General features: G+C 51.4%; 1 protein-coding gene across 7 annotated transcripts in view; it reads left to right on the top strand.

Annotated features, from left to right (window-relative positions):
- Fhad1 (forkhead associated phosphopeptide binding domain 1) overlaps positions 1-16,250 on the top strand; it is a 97,269-nt gene that overhangs the window by 18,683 nt on the left and 62,336 nt on the right. For all 7 annotated transcript variants that reach the window (XR_011375598.1, XM_070037895.1, XM_070037894.1 and 4 more), the window contains exons 4-9: positions 3,008-3,266; positions 4,702-4,811; positions 8,011-8,247; positions 12,545-12,668; positions 13,822-13,952; positions 14,290-14,379. Coding sequence is in view for 6 of the 7 variants with exons in the window: in XM_070037895.1 (XP_069893996.1) it covers positions 3,008-3,266; positions 4,702-4,811; positions 8,011-8,247; positions 12,545-12,668; positions 13,822-13,952; positions 14,290-14,379 (951 nt within the window). In the remaining variant the exon portion in view is untranslated. The remainder of the gene's footprint in view (positions 1-3,007; positions 3,267-4,701; positions 4,812-8,010; positions 8,248-12,544; positions 12,669-13,821; positions 13,953-14,289; positions 14,380-16,250) is intronic.

Below are 16,250 nucleotides of genomic sequence, written 5' to 3'. Positions count from 1 at the left end.
CCTGGCCATTGACAAGTGCATGAGTTTGCAAGCTCAACAGGCAGACATCAGGATGTCCATCTGGGAGGAAGACACAGGTGATGGCAGAAAGGCATGGGGGCTTTGTGACCATCAGTGTCCCTCTCAGGTCGCTGCTGTGCCCAGTCCTAACCACCTCTCCTCTCTTTTCTTGGAAGTACTAGGGTTTGAACTCAGGGCCTTTTACTTGCTAGCCAAATGAGTACTGAGCCACAGCTCCACTTCTAGCTTTTTGCTGTTTTGGAGATAAGAGTCTTACCAATTTTCTTTCCCAGACTGCCTCTGAACCATAATCCTCAGATCTCAGGCTCCTGAGCAGCTAGGATTACAGGTGTACTACCAGCTCCTGGCCAATATTCACACACACACACACACACACATTTTAATATAATGTTGTTAGTATTAAGGCGTTATATGGAGGGGGGGTTACCATTTCACAATTCAGATAATGCGTCCAGGTAATTCAGGTAATGTTTCCCCTCCCTTCACTTTCCCCCATGCAGATATATTTAAACTCAAGTTTCTAAACCCAGGCTTGTTGCTAACTCCTGACTGGACTCCACGCACATGCTCCCGTGGGCACAGCCAGGCGCTCCCTGAACTAGGAGCCCTTCTTTCCTGTGTTGTTTTCCTGTCTGCCCTGTTCCTCACAGTTATGAGCAGCAGTTCTGATAACACCGTGACCTTGCTTGTGACAAAGTAGAGCTGCCGAGTGCTGAAGCCCAGCTCTCACCCTCCAGCCAAAGCCCCTCCACCAGCACACCTCTTTTTGAGGGGATGCTTCATTTTCCACTGACAATCTCAAGGAGTTGATGGCAGTATTTTATTAGCATTGCTGGGGATCGAACCCAGGGCTTCACACATGCTAAGCAAGTGATGCACTCTGAGAAGCTCCCCGGGTCCCTGACTACAGCCTGTGCTGTATTTTATATAACCCACCCCCCCCACCCCACCCCACACACACATTAGGAACCTAGTTATCAGGCTCTGTGTCCTGCATAGGACACCATCTCTGCCCAGCTTCCCACACTAAGAGGTTCAGGGCCGGGCCCCAGTCAGGGGTCCTGAGCCACTACCTCTGCTCGGTGCCCCTCCCCATAGCTGACTCATTTACAGTGGCTGTGTGCGGAAACAATGCAGACAGCCATCACAGATACATGGATAAACACACCGCGGTCTAGCTGTACAGTAGAACACGATTCAGCCTTAAAAAAGCAAGAACATCCATATACATGAGGACATTGAGCCAGTCTCAAACTGACAAACACAGTTTCCTCATATACAAAGCTCAAGAGTAGTCAGTTTCATAGAGGCCGAAGAGGGGTTGGCAGTGACCAGGGCCGCAGGGGAGAGGAAGGGGGAGTTGTTAATGGGAACAGTTTTGCTTTCCTAAGATAAATAGTTCACCGAGTGCCTGTGCTCATGCCTGCAATCCCAGCTACTTAGGAGGCTGAGATCTGAGGCTTGCTTTCTAAAGCCTCAGGCAGGGCTGCCGCATCCTCAAGTCCAAGAGGCCAGGGTGGCCTCCCGGTGTCCAGCTCATTCTCCCTGGGTCTCCTTGGCTCTTGATTGGATCCCATGTCCCCCACCCTGAGCCAATCCCTCAGGCCTAGGATTGTGATTGGCTGGTGGCTCAGCCCCACCCACCACCATGGGCTGCAGTTTTCCTTGTCCAGCTGAGCGCCCACACCACCAGGCCACAAGCAGCCAACATAGGGTGCACCCCTGCACCTCACCCTCCAGATTTGTGTTCTAGACAGATGGGGGGTGTCCCCAGAGCGTGCTCTGTGAGAAGTAGGTGTGTCCACTGTGGTGAGAGACAGCTCTCATCCGGGTCATGATTTAACCACACAGCCCGAGCGAGGGCAGGCCCACCATGAGCAGGACCAGGGCCAGGCCCCCCTTGCTGGCCTCGGCTGGGTTGGATGGGTCCTGGTGGCTTCCTGCCGAGTGGCCTGCCCCAGGTCTGAGGGTGGAGAGTCCCTGCACAGACACCTGTAGCTTGCCTTGGGCACCAGGGGAGCTGGGTGCTGAGGACCAGGGCTGGCAAGCCTGCCCCCTAGGGCTCGGCCTGGGGGCACGTTGGAAGGAGGACAGGCGATGGCCAGAGACTGGGTGACCTGCTTGCACTTCCTTTTCCTTATGTGGGTCATGGCACTTGAACTCGGGGCCTGGGTGCTGTCTGGGATTTTCTGCTCTATCAGTTAAGCCACAGCTCCACTTCTGGCTTTTCTTTCTTTCTCTCTTTTTCTCTCTATTTCTTTCTTTCTTTCTCTTTCTTTCTTTTTCTTTCTTTCTTTCTTTCTTTCTTTCTTTCCTTCCTTCCTTCCTTCCTTCTTTCTTTCCTTGCTTCCTTCCTTCCTTCTTTCTGTCTGTCTTTCTTTCTTCCCTTCTTTCTTTCTTCTTTCTTTCTTTCTTTCTTTCTTTCTTTCTTTCTTTCTCTCTCTTTCTTTCTTTCTTCCTTCCCTTCTTTCTTTCTTTCTTTCTTTTTTCTTCTTTCCTGGTTAATTGGAAATAAGAGTCGTGCAAACTTTCCCGCCCAGCTGGCTTTGAACCATGATGCGCAGACCTCAGGCTCCTGAGTAGCTGGGATGACAGGCGTGAGCACCAGCAGCCAGCTTGCACTCTTTTCAGCCACTGTATGAGTGCCAGTCACATATGTGCCAGGCATCCATTCTGGGGGCCACAATCCCAGGTGAGGGAGGTGGAAGGGAAGGCCCGATTCCCTCAGGGCCATCCCACCAGCTCGGCCCCCAGTGCCTCATACCGTGGAGACAGCACAGGGCCTTGCCTGGCCAAGCGCCTCACAGACCTGGGTGGATCTGCATGGGAGGGTGTGATGTGAACGTGACGGTGCGTTGGAGGAATGTCCTGGAAGGCTTCCTGGAGGAGGCAACTTGAGCCACCACCTAGGTTGGCAGTTTTGTGGCAGGGCCCAAGGGTGCAGAGCAGAGCGGCTGACCACCATCCTTCCCCTCCTGCCCTGCAGGTCTCCTACGCCTGGGTGCAGGGCCCGCCCCCCTGGCCTGGGCAGCAGTCACCTCGGGCCACCCTCCCGCCAAACCACCTGTTCTCACCGCCACATATGCCCTTCCACCATGGCATCCGGCCAATGCCGGTGCAGAGGAGCTGGTCCCAGGGCTTCCCCGGGCCCTCCATGGTCCCGCCTGCCGCGTACCAGCGGCCGGTCAGCGCCGGCGGGAAGATGTTCTTCACCATGGACCCCAAGTCTCCTGTCATCAAGCAAGGTATGCACATGGCTCTGGCAGGCTTCCAGGAGGGACTTAGAGCCCTAGTTGTGGACCTTATTTCCTGCCCAGGCTGGCTTTGAACCGCCATTCTCCAAGCGTCAGCCTTCCTGACTAGCTAAACCCAGCTAACAGTTTATCTTTTGCCTATAAAATTAACATACCCCATGTATTCATTGTTGTCATATAACGAATTATATGCTAAAAGTCTGTGACCCAAAACACAGCAGGTAAGAATCTTACATATGCAACAGGTCTTAAGGGTCAGGAATTTGGGGTTAACAGCCCTGGGGGGTCCTGACTCAAAAAGCCAGAAGCGAGTCAGGCACCTGTACCTCACGTCTGTAATCCCAGCTACCCAGGAGGCTGAGAGCTGAGGATTGCAGTTTGAAACCAGCCCAGACTGAAAAAAATTGATTCCTCTTATCTCCAATGCACCACCAAAAGCCAGCAGAACTGTGGCCCAAATGGTAGAGTGCCAGCCTTGAGCAAAAAAACTAAGGAAATGGGGGGGGGGGGGCGCCAGTGGCTCACACCTGTAATCCCCTAGCTACTCAGGAGGCCGAGATCTGAGGATCACGGTTCAACGCCAGCCCGGGCAAGAAAGTCAGTGAGTCCCTTATCTCCAATAAATAACCAGAAAACCGGAAGTGACACTGTGGATCAATTGGTAGAGCACTTGCCTTGAGCTGAAGAGCTGAAGGACAGTGTCCAGGCCCAGAGTTCAAGCTCTATGACTAACCAAAAAAAAAAAAAAAAAAGGTAAGGAACAGTGCCCAGACCCTGAGTTCAAGTCTCAGTTGGGACACACACACACACACACACACACACACACACACACAGAATAGTATCATAAAACATCTGGCATGCGATCCTTCGGTGCCTGCCACGGGCTGAGCGAGGAGTTCTCACCACCTCACAGTGCTCTGGGCATCAAGATGTAACATGGTTCCCCGCTCACGCAGCTGGCCAGCTTTCTGCCACTGTGACAAAATACTTGACCTAATAGATTTAAAGAGAGAAGAGGTTTGTGTGGGCCAGGGTTTGGAGGACTTCAGTCCATGTCCCACAGCCTCGCTGATGGCACAGTTTACTGTGGCAGGAGCATGGGGTGTGGTGGCTGAAAAGCAAAGAGGGGGCTTCCAGACGCCCCTGGAAGATACATTGCCAGGGACCTAACTTCCTTCCGCAGGGCCTCGTGGTGAAGGCCACACCAAGGTCTGTACGTGGCCTGGGGATAGGACAGAGCAAAGGGTCAGTTAGTGCTGGGGTCAGGAGTAAGGCAGCCCCTCCACGCCTGGGCCTCCTGCAGCCATTGCTGCTTTTCAGTGTGCCCCCCCCCCCCCCCGCCCTCAGTGCTCAGGTCTGCAAAGAGTCCTCAAGCTTCCCAGCACTCACTGAGCCTTTTGTGTCCTCTGTCACTCATTTGTCCAAGTGTGGGCCAGCACGGTGGAGCTGTCGGAAGAAACAGTGACTGAAGGGCTCCCTGGACCTATTCCTCCCACAGAGATCTTTATGGACCCGGAACTGAGCCAGCAGGAAAAGGTGAGGGGTCTTGGGGGAGAAGGACAGGGCCCAGCACCCATGAGCCCCAGAGGGACTTACCGCTGCTTATCTCACCTGAACTCATGTCTCACGCAACAGCAACTGCAAGCACTGTTACACCTACTGTGTGCTAGACTCTGTTCTGTGCCTGTGGCACAGAACAAATGGCTTTTATCTTGTCCAGTTGGGCTTCTTTTGTAGGCCAGAAAACAGGGTTATTGACCAGTTCAAGCAGGAAGGAAAAGGACACTCTTCCTCTTAGAATCCTTTGTCAACTCTGAAAGGAAGGAAGACCTTCTTTCCTCTTGGAACATCTGAGGAAATTTGACTGGACAGCCTGGGTATCCAGGCATGGGGAGGCAGGACAGGAAGGGGCATGGTGCCTGATTGTTATCCCACAAGGCCACAGGGATGGGGTAGGAAGGCTCCATCAGGAAGGCATTGGCTCTTAACTTTAAGACCTTGTTCTGCTTTGAATTGACATTAGTACAGGGGAGAAGGAGGGACCATGGGAGGGAGAGAGAGAGAAAGAAGGAAAGAGATCTGGGTTCAGTCTTCTGCATGTGGATATCCAGTTGTCCAAGTACCATTTACTGAAGAGGCTATCTTTTCTCTAAGGTACATTTTGGGCTCCAGCTGTCAGTGCATGGATTTCTGGGTCCTTCATCTGTTCCTTTGGTGTGTGAGTCTCTTTTATGTCAGCACTGTGCTGTTTTTGTCCCTGTGGCTCAGTAGGAGTATAATTTGAAGCCAGGTACCATGGCATGGTGGCGTGCTCTGCTCAGGAGCCCTTTGGCGCTGTGAGGTCTCTCATGCTTCCATATGAATTTGAGGATTGATTTCTAGCAATGCTGTGAAGGATGTTGGGGCTTCTGTGGGTGCTGCACTGAATGTGGATTTGTAGATTGCTTCTGGCAGTATGGTGGTTGTTATGACATGGCCAATCCATGAGCATGAGCAGTCTTTCCATCTTCTTGTGTTGTCTTCAGAGTCTTTCTTCATGGTTTTATAGTTTTTATTATGGCCTTTTGCCTTCTTGGTTATGCTTATTCTTAGGTTTGTTTGTTGTTGTTGTTGTTTTTGGGGGGGTGAGGTCATTTCCATACCTTAGATTCATTTGGGCAAATGCCCGGTGCTCCCTGGATCCAAAGCTAGTTCTGTTTTTCGTGTTTTGAGGAAGCTCCGTGCTGACTTGCATAGCTGTGGCACTGGTTTGCATTCCCACCCACAGTGCAGGGTGGTTCCTTTTGCTCACCAGTATGCGTGGTTGTCTGTGTCCCTGGCGATAGCCAATCTTACTGGGGTGAAATGGCATCTCAGAGTCATTTGATCCATATTTTTTTCATGTTGAATATCCCTTATGTATTTGCTGGCCATTAGTACTTTCAGGAATTATCCATTGCATTTATTTGTTCCTCTATTAATTGGGTGGTTGTTTCTTTGATAGTTGAGTTTTTTGAGCTCCCTGTAGGTCCTGGTTATTTCTCTCTCATCAGATGTACAGCTGGCAAAGATTTTCTCCCATTCTGTGAGCTGGGACTTCAGTCTGGTGACCCTTGCCTTTGCTGTGCAGGTTGGTTGGTTCCATCTGTTTCTAATTTGATGCGATCCCTGCTCTTATTTCTGAGTATTGGAGTTCTATTCAGGAAAGTCCTGTCTATGTAAATTAATTTTCACTCTTCCATCCATTCAGGTCTTACCTTAAGATCCTACACTCCAGTGCCCAGCACAGAGCCTGGCACATAGCCAGTGCTTAACAAATGTCAGCTATGCATTGTATAATGACAGAGGACCCACTGAGCATATACTGGGTAGCTTTGTATGACACAGGGGGCTCCCTGAAAACCCAGATCTACAGCCATTATCCCTCCAACTTCTGCCACAGGTGTTCCCAAGAGCCCGGAGAAAGAGCAGGTGCTGGCCAGGCCAGAGGGGCCCCCTCATACCCTGTCCCATCCCTCCTGGGTCTGAGGCCCCTTCAGAGCTCAACAAGCCACATGCTGAGCTGGAGTCTGGACCATGGGAAGTGGCTAGAAGAGTGAGGGCCCTTTAAAAAAAATGAATCAAGTCGGGCACTGGTGGCTCACATCTATAATCCTAATTACTCAGGAGGCTGAGATCTGAGGATCACAATTGAGAGCCAGCCTGAGCAGGAAAATCTCTGAGACTTATCTCCAATTAACTACCAAAAGGCTAGCAGTAGAACTGTGAGTCAAGTGATAGAGCACTAGCCTTGAGCAAAAAAAGCTCAGGGAGGGGCTGGGAAAGTGGCTCAGTGGTAGAGCGCTTGCCTTGCATGCCTGAGGCCCTGGGTTCGATTCCTCAGCACCACATAAGCAAAAAAAAAAAATCTGGAAGTGGCGCTGTGGCTCAAGTGGTAGAGCGCTAGCCTTGAGCTGAAGAGCTGAGGGACAGTGCCCAGGCCCAGAGTTCAGGCCCCACGCCTCGACCAAAAAAAAAGCTCAGGGATAGCACCTAGGCTCAGGGTTCAAGCCTCAGGACCAGCACACACACGCACACGCACACACACACACACACACACACACACACACACACACACACACCCTCAGGACCAGCATACACACACACAACCCTCAATGAATTGGATTTTTTTTCCAAGTCTTTGTGTGTGTGTGGGAGGGGGGTGGTCCTGAGGCTTGAACTCTAGTCCTGAACACTGTCCCTCTTCAGCTCAAGGCTAGCACTCTACCACTTGAATCACAGTGCTACTTTCAGTTTTCTAGTGATTAATTGGAGATAAGAGTTTCAGGGACTTCGGGGCTGAGAAGGTGGCTCAGTGGTAGAGCGCTTGCCTTGCATGCACAAGGCCCTTGGTTAGGTTCCTCAGCACCACATAAGCAAAAAGAAAAAAGCCGGAAGTGGCGCTGTGGCTCAAGTGGTAGAGTGCTAGCCTTGAGCTGAAGAGCTGAGGGACAGCGCCCAGGCCCAGAGTTCAGGCCCCACGACCAGACCCCCCCCCAAAAAAAAAAAGAGTTTCAGGGACTTTCCTGCCCAGGCTGGCTTCGAACCATGATCCTCAGATCTCAGCCTCCTGAGTAGCTGGGATTACAGGCATGAGCCACTGGCGCCTGGCTTCCCAGTCTTTCTGATATGTGATTTGATGACTTCTGGTGAGAAGTTTGGGGAGTTCTCCCCCTTTTTGGAGCCCTAAGTTCTTAGTCACGGTGCTTCCCCTCAGGACGAGATCATCCTGCTCCTGGGCAGAGAGGTGAACCGGCTCTCGGATTTCGAAGTCGAGTCCAAATACAAAGACGCGGTGATCATGAACCTGCAGCACGAGGTGTCCGACCTGAGCTACCGGCTGTCCGAGTCGACTGCCTGCATGCTGAGCGAGCGGGGTGCACCCAGCAAGGGCCCTGGGCCCAGCGAGGCCACTGACCTCAGCCAGAGCGAGATCCAGAGCCTGAAAAGCCAGGTAGGACTCGGGACGGCTCCATCAGGGGGCACCTGGAGACAGCATGGACCAGACACCCCCAGACTCTGCCTAGACCTTGCACAGCAGGGCACTGGGACTTGGAGTCTGCCCCTTACTCACCCCACATAGTCACTCCACTTCCTGTTTCCAGTTAGCTATCAGAGAGAGGAGTCCCTGGACCCTCCCACTCCCAGACATGGAGATTTCTAACCAAACCCTGAAGGCGGCTCCCCTATGGGAATGCCGTGAGATAAAACTTTCCAGCCAGGTTGAGGTTGACCAGGAGCCTGGACACTGCAGCCAGATTCCTTTCAGTTAAAAAGAAAAATGGTCACTGTGTGTGTGTGTGTGTGTGTGTGTGTGTGTGTGTGTGTGTGTGTGTGTGTGTGTGTGTGTGGTGTGTGTGTGTGTGTGTGTGTGGTGGTGGTGTGTGTGTGTGGTGTGTGTGTGTGTGTGTGTGTGGTGTGTGTGTGTGTGTGTGTGTGTGGTGTGTGTGGTGTGTGTGTGTGTGTGGTGTGTATGTGTGTGTGTGTGTGGTGTGTGTGTGTGTGTGTGGTGTGTGTGTGTGTGTGTGTTTGTGGTGGTGTGTGTGTGTGTGTGTGTGGTGTGTGTGTGTGTGTGTGTGTGTGTGTGTGTGTGTGTGTTCAAAGCAGGACTGAGGCTTGAATTCCAGGTGTTAAGCTTGCTAGTTAGTTGCCGTAGCACTTGGCAAAACATCCAGCCCTTTCTTCTGCTTTTCAGTTATTTTTCAAGTTAGGGTCTCATTTTTTTTACCCAGTCCTCCTACTTATGCTTCCCACATACTGGAATGACAGGCACGCACTACCACACCCAGTTTATTTATTGAGATGGGGTCTTGCTACAACCCCCACCTCAGGGCTGGCCTCAAACTGCCATCCTCTGGGTCTCATCCTCCCAGGTTCTAGGGCCCCAGGTGGAACCACTGTGCTTAGACCTGGAGCTTGTTGCTGTGGTTGTCGATGTCGCATTCAGCATTTTTGTCTGCTTGTTTGTTGTTTGTTGAGACAGGGTGGAGCTCTGCAGCCCAGAAAGGCCTCAAGCCTAAGATCACCCAGCCTCAGCCCTGAAGTGCTGGGATTACAGGCATGAGCCACCAGCACCCAGTTTGTGTCTGTCACGCTTTCATTTGTCCATTCATTTGTTCATCCTCATGACCCTCTTGCCCTCCTGTCCTCCAGGCTCTGAGAATGGATCAGGGAGCAAGGCAGACATGACCAGCCTCCGCCCGCCCCCCCCCGTTCTGCCCCAGCTTATGTTGTCCATGTGTGTGTGTGGGGGGGGGGTTGGTTCACCAGCCCAGCACACTATTAGGAAGTGTTGCCCTCTAAGAGGAGGAGGCTTAGCAGAAGGAAGTTAGGTCACTGGTGACATTGAAAGAGACTGGGGCCCCGACCCCTGCTCTGGCTCTTAGTATCCTGTCTACCAGGAGGCAGCCGCTTCCTGTATCACACCTGCCCCCTTCTCCGTAGGCCCAAAGCCATAGGGTCAACTCTGTCTAGGCTGGAACCTGGGAAGCTGAGAGCCAGGAAAACCTTTCCTCTTTTTAAGTCGATTATCTCAGTAATTTTGTTGCAGGGGCTCACTGACCCCTGCCCCACTGGACCGAAACAGAATAACAAGTGAACAGTGCATCCTCCCTCTGACTTTTAGACAAAGGAATGACCTTCCTCGAGACTCATGGGAATGACCTTTCTTGAAACCCCTCCTTTTTTTTTTTTTAAGAACACGTGGTTTTTTCCAGCAAAGAATTTTCTAGAAATTAGCACTCTGTTTTACCTACTGTTGCCTACACCTTCTACCGTGACTCATTTGGGTTTTGTTTTCGTGGCAGTGCTGAACTCACAGCCTCGTATTGCTGGGCAGGCACTCTACCTCTAGCTCTTTCTGCACTAGTTATTTTTTGAGATAGGATCTCACTTTTTACCTGGGCTGGCACCTAGTCCTCCATCTGCCTACAGATGTAGCTAGATGACAGACACCCACCGATATCCCATCTTGTTCTGTTGAGATGGAGTGTCCTAGACTTTACTTCCCAGGCTGGCCTGGAACCTTGATCTTCCTGAGCTCTGCCTCTCAGGTAGCTGGCATGACAGACACGAGCCCCTGTGCCAGCTCACCTGGAACTTTACTAACAACTAAAGGAAAATGCTTCCTAACAGGATGTCTCTGCACTAAAGGATGCAAATGAATTAAATTCAAGTCCACGGTTTTTAGTTAAGGTTCTTAAAGATTCTATCACCAGCAGAACATGGAGTCAGAAGTGCCAGCCATGTGGTGGGCTGACTTTGTGTTCTGATTAATTTCTATGTTCTCCCATTTCCCTAAAATACATGTGATATGACTCATCATCAAGAATCTTTGACTGAGCAGCAGTGGCTAGGATTCTTGCTACTCAGGAGGCTGAGATCACAGTTCAAAGCCAGCTAGGGAAGAAAAGTCTATGAGACTTTTATCTCCAATTAATCTACAAAAAGCCAGGTGTGGATCAAGTAGTAGAGCACCACCCTTGAGTGAAAAAGACAAGGGATAGGGCCCAGGCTCTGAATTCAAACCCAGTACAGTATTTAAAAACAAAAAAAACAAAAACAGAATCACCCACTATAATGGAGAAACTCTGTCCACACTGCCCGCACCATTGCTAACTTAGCAGCAGATTTTACCCTTAGGCTCTCGCTTTTCCTGGGACTGTGAAATTTCTTATGATTACAATGCCCATATTTTTGCAATAATAGAACATCTCAGTAGGTATGCCAGTTAGAGACAATCTGGACATTTATTTTGATAGTAAAATAATCCCAAAGTTTGAGAAGTGTGCTTCCCTGCAGTCTGAACTCTAACGCTCTGAAAGCTACTTAGGTTGAATTGTTTCATATCTGTCACACATAGCACTGGAATCTTTGGGAGCCATTTTTCCCCTTGGGTAAGTTTGTCTTCCTGCAAATAGAGGCATAGAGTGAGGAACTAGAAACAAGTTTTTATTCTGAGTGTCTTCTATGGGACAGTCTATTTCTTCTTTAAAAAAAAATGGGAAAAGGTCAGGCTTTTGTTTTTGTGGGTTTTTATTGTTGTTTGTTAATTTTGTGCTTTAGGTTTTTGGGTTTTTTCTTATTTATTTATTTATTTATTTATTTGTCAGTCGTGGGGCTTGGACTCTGGGCCTGGGCACTCTCCCTCAGCTCTTCAGCTCTTCTGGTTTTCTGGTGGTTTATTGGAGATAAGAGTCTCACGGTCTTTCCTGCCCAGGCTGGCTTTGAACCATGATCCTCAGATCTCACCCTCCTGAGTAGCTAGGATTACAGGTGTGAGCCACTGGCACCCAGCTCTTTTTGTTTTTTATTCAGTGTTTTCAAAACACAAACATGGGAAAGAGTAGCCCTGAGGAGGAAGTGGGGTGACTGAGCTGTGTTCCCCCCCCCCCCGCCAACATTCACCCCTCCTAAGGTAAATCAGACGCCTCAAGGGAAAAGAGAGTGTCCCCCTTCCCTCCCCCTCCCCTGGCCCCCAGTGAGTCACAGAATCTAAACTGCAATGGCCATGAAATGAGCCGTGCAGACTATGAAACGGTGATGCTCCTGTGAATGCAGAGTAATTATCACAGCCCGGGGCCAGAGGCAGAGGACAAGGACTGTGAGCACCATCTCATGGCAAGGCCATGTCATGGCCAGGCCCCGGGCCCTCCCTGAGTCCCCTATGCCTCCCTGCATCCCCTGTGGTCTTCAGGCCCCCACTAGGCCTCCCCTCCTCACAATCACACATAACCCTGTTAAGTGGGCTCCACCTGCCTTCCTGCCCCATGGCAGACAGGAGAAGCCACAGCTAGCACACATGGTTCTGTACAACCTGTGCCATGCATGGTCCAAGCACACTTATGTGTATTAACTGACTAGAACACTTTCCTAAGAGAGGAGGTCCACCCGCTGAAGGTGGTGGCTAGGTGTCCCAGACCCCAGCTTACAGTGCTGGGCCCAGACTGCCCAGACCTCCCCTGAGGCCTAAGCAAGTGACCCGCCCCTTGGAGCCTTGGTTTCCTCTCCTGAAAAGCAGGAACAGGATAGGGGACCCCACGCAGCCGAGCCTGAACCCGGGTAAGCCCAAAGTGCATGTCACACCGGTGGCATGTGACGTGTGTTGCTGAGGAGCAGGCCTTCCCTGGCCCCTCCACTCCCGAGGCTTCCAGTGCTGGGCTTCCCTCCCCCTGAAGCCATCCCTGAGACTTCTGCCCTGCCCCATGTGTCTGGGCCAGCACCCTCTGACACTGCACTGCCTGTTCCTTCAGATCAATGCCCTTCAGAAAGGCTACAGCGAGGTGCTATGCCAAGCCCTGTTGGAACGGAACACAGAAATCACCTCCCTGAAGAACGAGGGTGAGAACTTGAAGAAGGACAATGCCGTCTCATCCGGTGAGTGCTTGTGGGACTGGGCTTAGCAGATATTACTCTGTCACCCATTCCCCTGGCCCAGACAGACATCACCAATCAACTTCCGATCACAGCCTCTAAGTTCCTCAAGGATCTTTGCACACAGCACCGTCTGTGAATCTGATATGTCAATTGGCCATCAGGCCCCAGCACACATGCCCAGGGCACCATGTCCTGAGGTGCAGTTCATTCTCACAGTGGGATTCTGACCATGCTGTCTGTCCCTTGTCCCAGAGACATGCCCGGGAGATACTACCAACAACTTAGACACAAACGTTCTTCCCAGAAAAGAGCTATGTGACACACCCTGTGCCACTGTGTGTCTGTGTCCTCCCCTCCCCCTTGCATTGCTTGTTGGTCTAGCCCAAGCATTCAGTGGATAAAACAACAGAGACACGCATTACCTGGCCCAGTTTCTAGGGTTCAGGAATGGGGGGGTGACATAGCCGTGACACAGGGCCTGCCCAAGGTGGTACTCAACATTGGCCAGGGCCTGGCATGCCTTGGGCGGCAGCTGAAGGTCCCCGTCCAGAGCCTCCCACGTGGCCTCAGCCCCTCAGCAACCCAGCTTTTCCCTGCCCCTGCCTGAGAGGTTTTGTGTCCTAGCCTAGCGAGTCCCCCCACCATTCCCACAGGGTCAGCCTGGCTGGGGAGGGGGGAGGGGGGCCAAGGCCTTGCAGCCAGGAGGCAGGGACCACAGGGAGTGATTCAGAATCAGGCCCAGGTGACAAACTCTGTGTACACCGAGCTCACAGGTAGTCGAAACGGGGTTCACTCATTGTGACTCCTGTGTCCCCCATCAACAGCCTCTAAGACATACCTCCCACCACAGCCCCCTCTCAGGTCCTCCTCAGGACCCCTCTCTGCTGGGCCATGGTGTGGGTGTGTCACAGGGCCCCCCATCTTTTTCCAGCCCTGGTAACAACCCCAGTTCCTCCAGATACTCCCTGAGACCTGCACCAGCTCACTCAGTGGCCATTGGTTTCAGCTGCGTTCTGGCTTCTGGGAACCATGTAGATGCCAGCTGCCCCCTTCCCCCCATTCCTCAGTGCCAGGGTACCCTGGAGCTGGCTGACCGCAGCAGCCATGACCGTTCCCTGGCTGCCTGGCGATCGTGGGCCCTCTGTTGTTGCAGAGATGGTGACATCTTTGCAAAAAGACGTGTTGGCGAAAACTGAGCAGATTCAGCAGCTGAAGGAGGAGGTCAACCAGCTGAAAAGCAAGAACAAGGAAAAGGACCAGCAGCTGGAGGCGCTGGGCTCCCGCGTGAGTGCCGCCCTGCACACCTTCCGTCCACGCCCGGGAGCAGGCGCCCGGGAGGAGCTTCGGTGCCAGCACTGGGCCAGCACTCAGGACCTCGCGCCATTGTTCAGTTTTTCTCTCACAGCTGGTGCTTTACCACTTGAGCCACACCTCCACTACTAGGTTCTTGCAGGTTTTGTCTGCCTGGGTTGGCTCTGAACTGGGATTCTCAGATCTCAGTCTGCTGGTCTGGCCTTTGGAATCGGGCTGTGCCACTGGCATGGTTCAGCAGGAAATGCCCTGACCCCCCACCAAGGTGGCCAGCATGGCACCTGGAGCTTGCTGGCCTTTGTCTCCACAGTGCACAGATCTGAAAGAAGAGTTAAGAAAGGAAGAGGTCCAAAAGGAGCACCATGAAGCCCAGGAGAAAGAGTTAAAACTCTGCAAAAATGTAAGTGGAACTTGCTTCTTCAGAAGCGTGCACAGGAAAATGAGGCTGTGGCCCCTGGGTTCCCAGTGGGAGCCTGGCCCAAACCACAAGGCCCCGGGTGTGTGTGCTCTGTAGAGAACTCTTAGAATTCTCCCTTGCTGTCCAAAGCCCAAACAAGAGGAGGAGCTGGGAGCGGGGGATGGCTCTCCCAGGGTGCTCCAGGAACTTGGCTCCATTTTCCTCACGGCCTGGCCCTAGGGCCGAGCAGGGACAGGGACAGGCTAGTGGCCAGCTGGCTACCATATACTTCTAGAAACCCATTCTGACTCTGACCCTGGGCCTGTAATTGCCCGGGTATATCCTCCTGTCAAGTTTGATCAAAGCCCAAGTTGCTAACACAGCTTCTTCCAAAGGCATTTTTATTTAAATGCATCAATAGGATACTAATCACAAAAAAAGAAAAAAATGTTTTGCATTTGCCTTGTGTGTTATTTATGTATGTATTAATTTAGGTTTTTTTTGTGCTGGTACTGAGCTTGAGTTCAAGGCCTAGATGATGCTGTCCCTTAGTTTTTTTTTTTCACTCACAGCTGGTACTCTATCACTTGAACCACAGCTCTAGTTCTGGCTTTTTGCTGGTTCATTGGAGATGACTTTTCTTCCTGGGAAGGCCTTGAACTACGATTCTCAGATCTCAGCCTCCTGAATAACTGGGCTTATAGGCATGAGCCACTAGTGCCCAGTTAGCATTTGCCCTGTTTGGAAAACAGCCATAAAAATAAGAGCAGAAAGCTGGGCGCTGGTGGCTCATGCCTGTAATCCTAGCTACTCTAGAGGCTGAGATCTCAGGATCCCGGTTCAAAGCCAACCCAGGCAGGAAAGTCCGTGAAACTCTTATCTCCAATTAACCACCAGAAAACTGGAAGTGGTGCTGTGGTTCAAGTGGTAGAGTGCTTGCCTTGAGCTAAAGAGCTCAAGGACAGCGCCCAGGCCCAGAGTTCAAGCCCCCATGACCAACAAAAACAAATAAATAATAAGAGCGATGGAAAGAGGAGAGTTATTAAAATGTGTTTCCTCCACTGCTTGAGCCCTGTCCATTACACCCTCCATTCCTGGACCACCAAGAAAAAACACTTCATGTAGGGCAATTCTTCTCTGTCTCAAAGAGGAAAAAAGACAGCTCTAGGCTTCTACATAATTGGCCCTTTTTTATGTCAGTTTATCTCAAAAACTCTATCCCCTCCCTCCCACCCCCAAAAAAGGGATTTCACCAGTATCCCAGGATTTATTCTGACCTTCATGGGCTGGAAACGTGGCTTAGTGGTAGAGTGTTTGCCTAGCACACTTGAAGCCCTGGGTTTGATTCCTCAGTACCACATAAAGAGACAAAGGCAGAAGTGGCACTGTGGCTCAGGTAATAGAGTACTAGCCTTTAGCACAGAGAGGCTCAGGGACAGTGCCCAAGCCCTGAGTTCAAGCTCCAGGACTGGCAAAAAAAAAAAAAAAAAAAGACAGTATTTTCCACTGTGCCCCAGTGGCTTATCCTGTAAGCTTAGCTACTCATGAGACTGAGATCAGAGAATTGTGGTTCAAGGCCTGCCCAGAAAGAAAAGTCTATGAGACTCTTATCTGCAACTAACCACCAAAGATCCAGAAGCGGAGCTTTGGCTCAAGTGATATAGAGTACCACCCTTGCACGAAAAGCTCAGGCCCTGAGTTTAAGTCCCAGTAAAAGAAGAAGAAGAAATTATTATTTTCCTTCCTTCAGCATGGTTAGCACCTTAATGGGAGGGGAAGTCGGCTCTCCTGCGCAGCTCTGTCCAGGAAGGAGCTAAGTGAGCTGGTAGCAGGCCATGTCTCCCCTTCAATGAGCCCCATGACGGGATGGGGTT

The sequence above is a fragment of the Dipodomys merriami genome, unplaced genomic scaffold, assembly GCF_024711535.1.
Source record: "Dipodomys merriami isolate MVZ:Mamm:240054 unplaced genomic scaffold, mDipMer1.0.p SCAF_28, whole genome shotgun sequence".
NCBI classification, from domain to species: Eukaryota; Metazoa; Chordata; class Mammalia; order Rodentia; family Heteromyidae; genus Dipodomys; species Dipodomys merriami.
The sequence above is the reverse complement of the archived record's forward strand: the minus strand, read 5'-3'. Positions and strand labels throughout refer to the sequence as shown.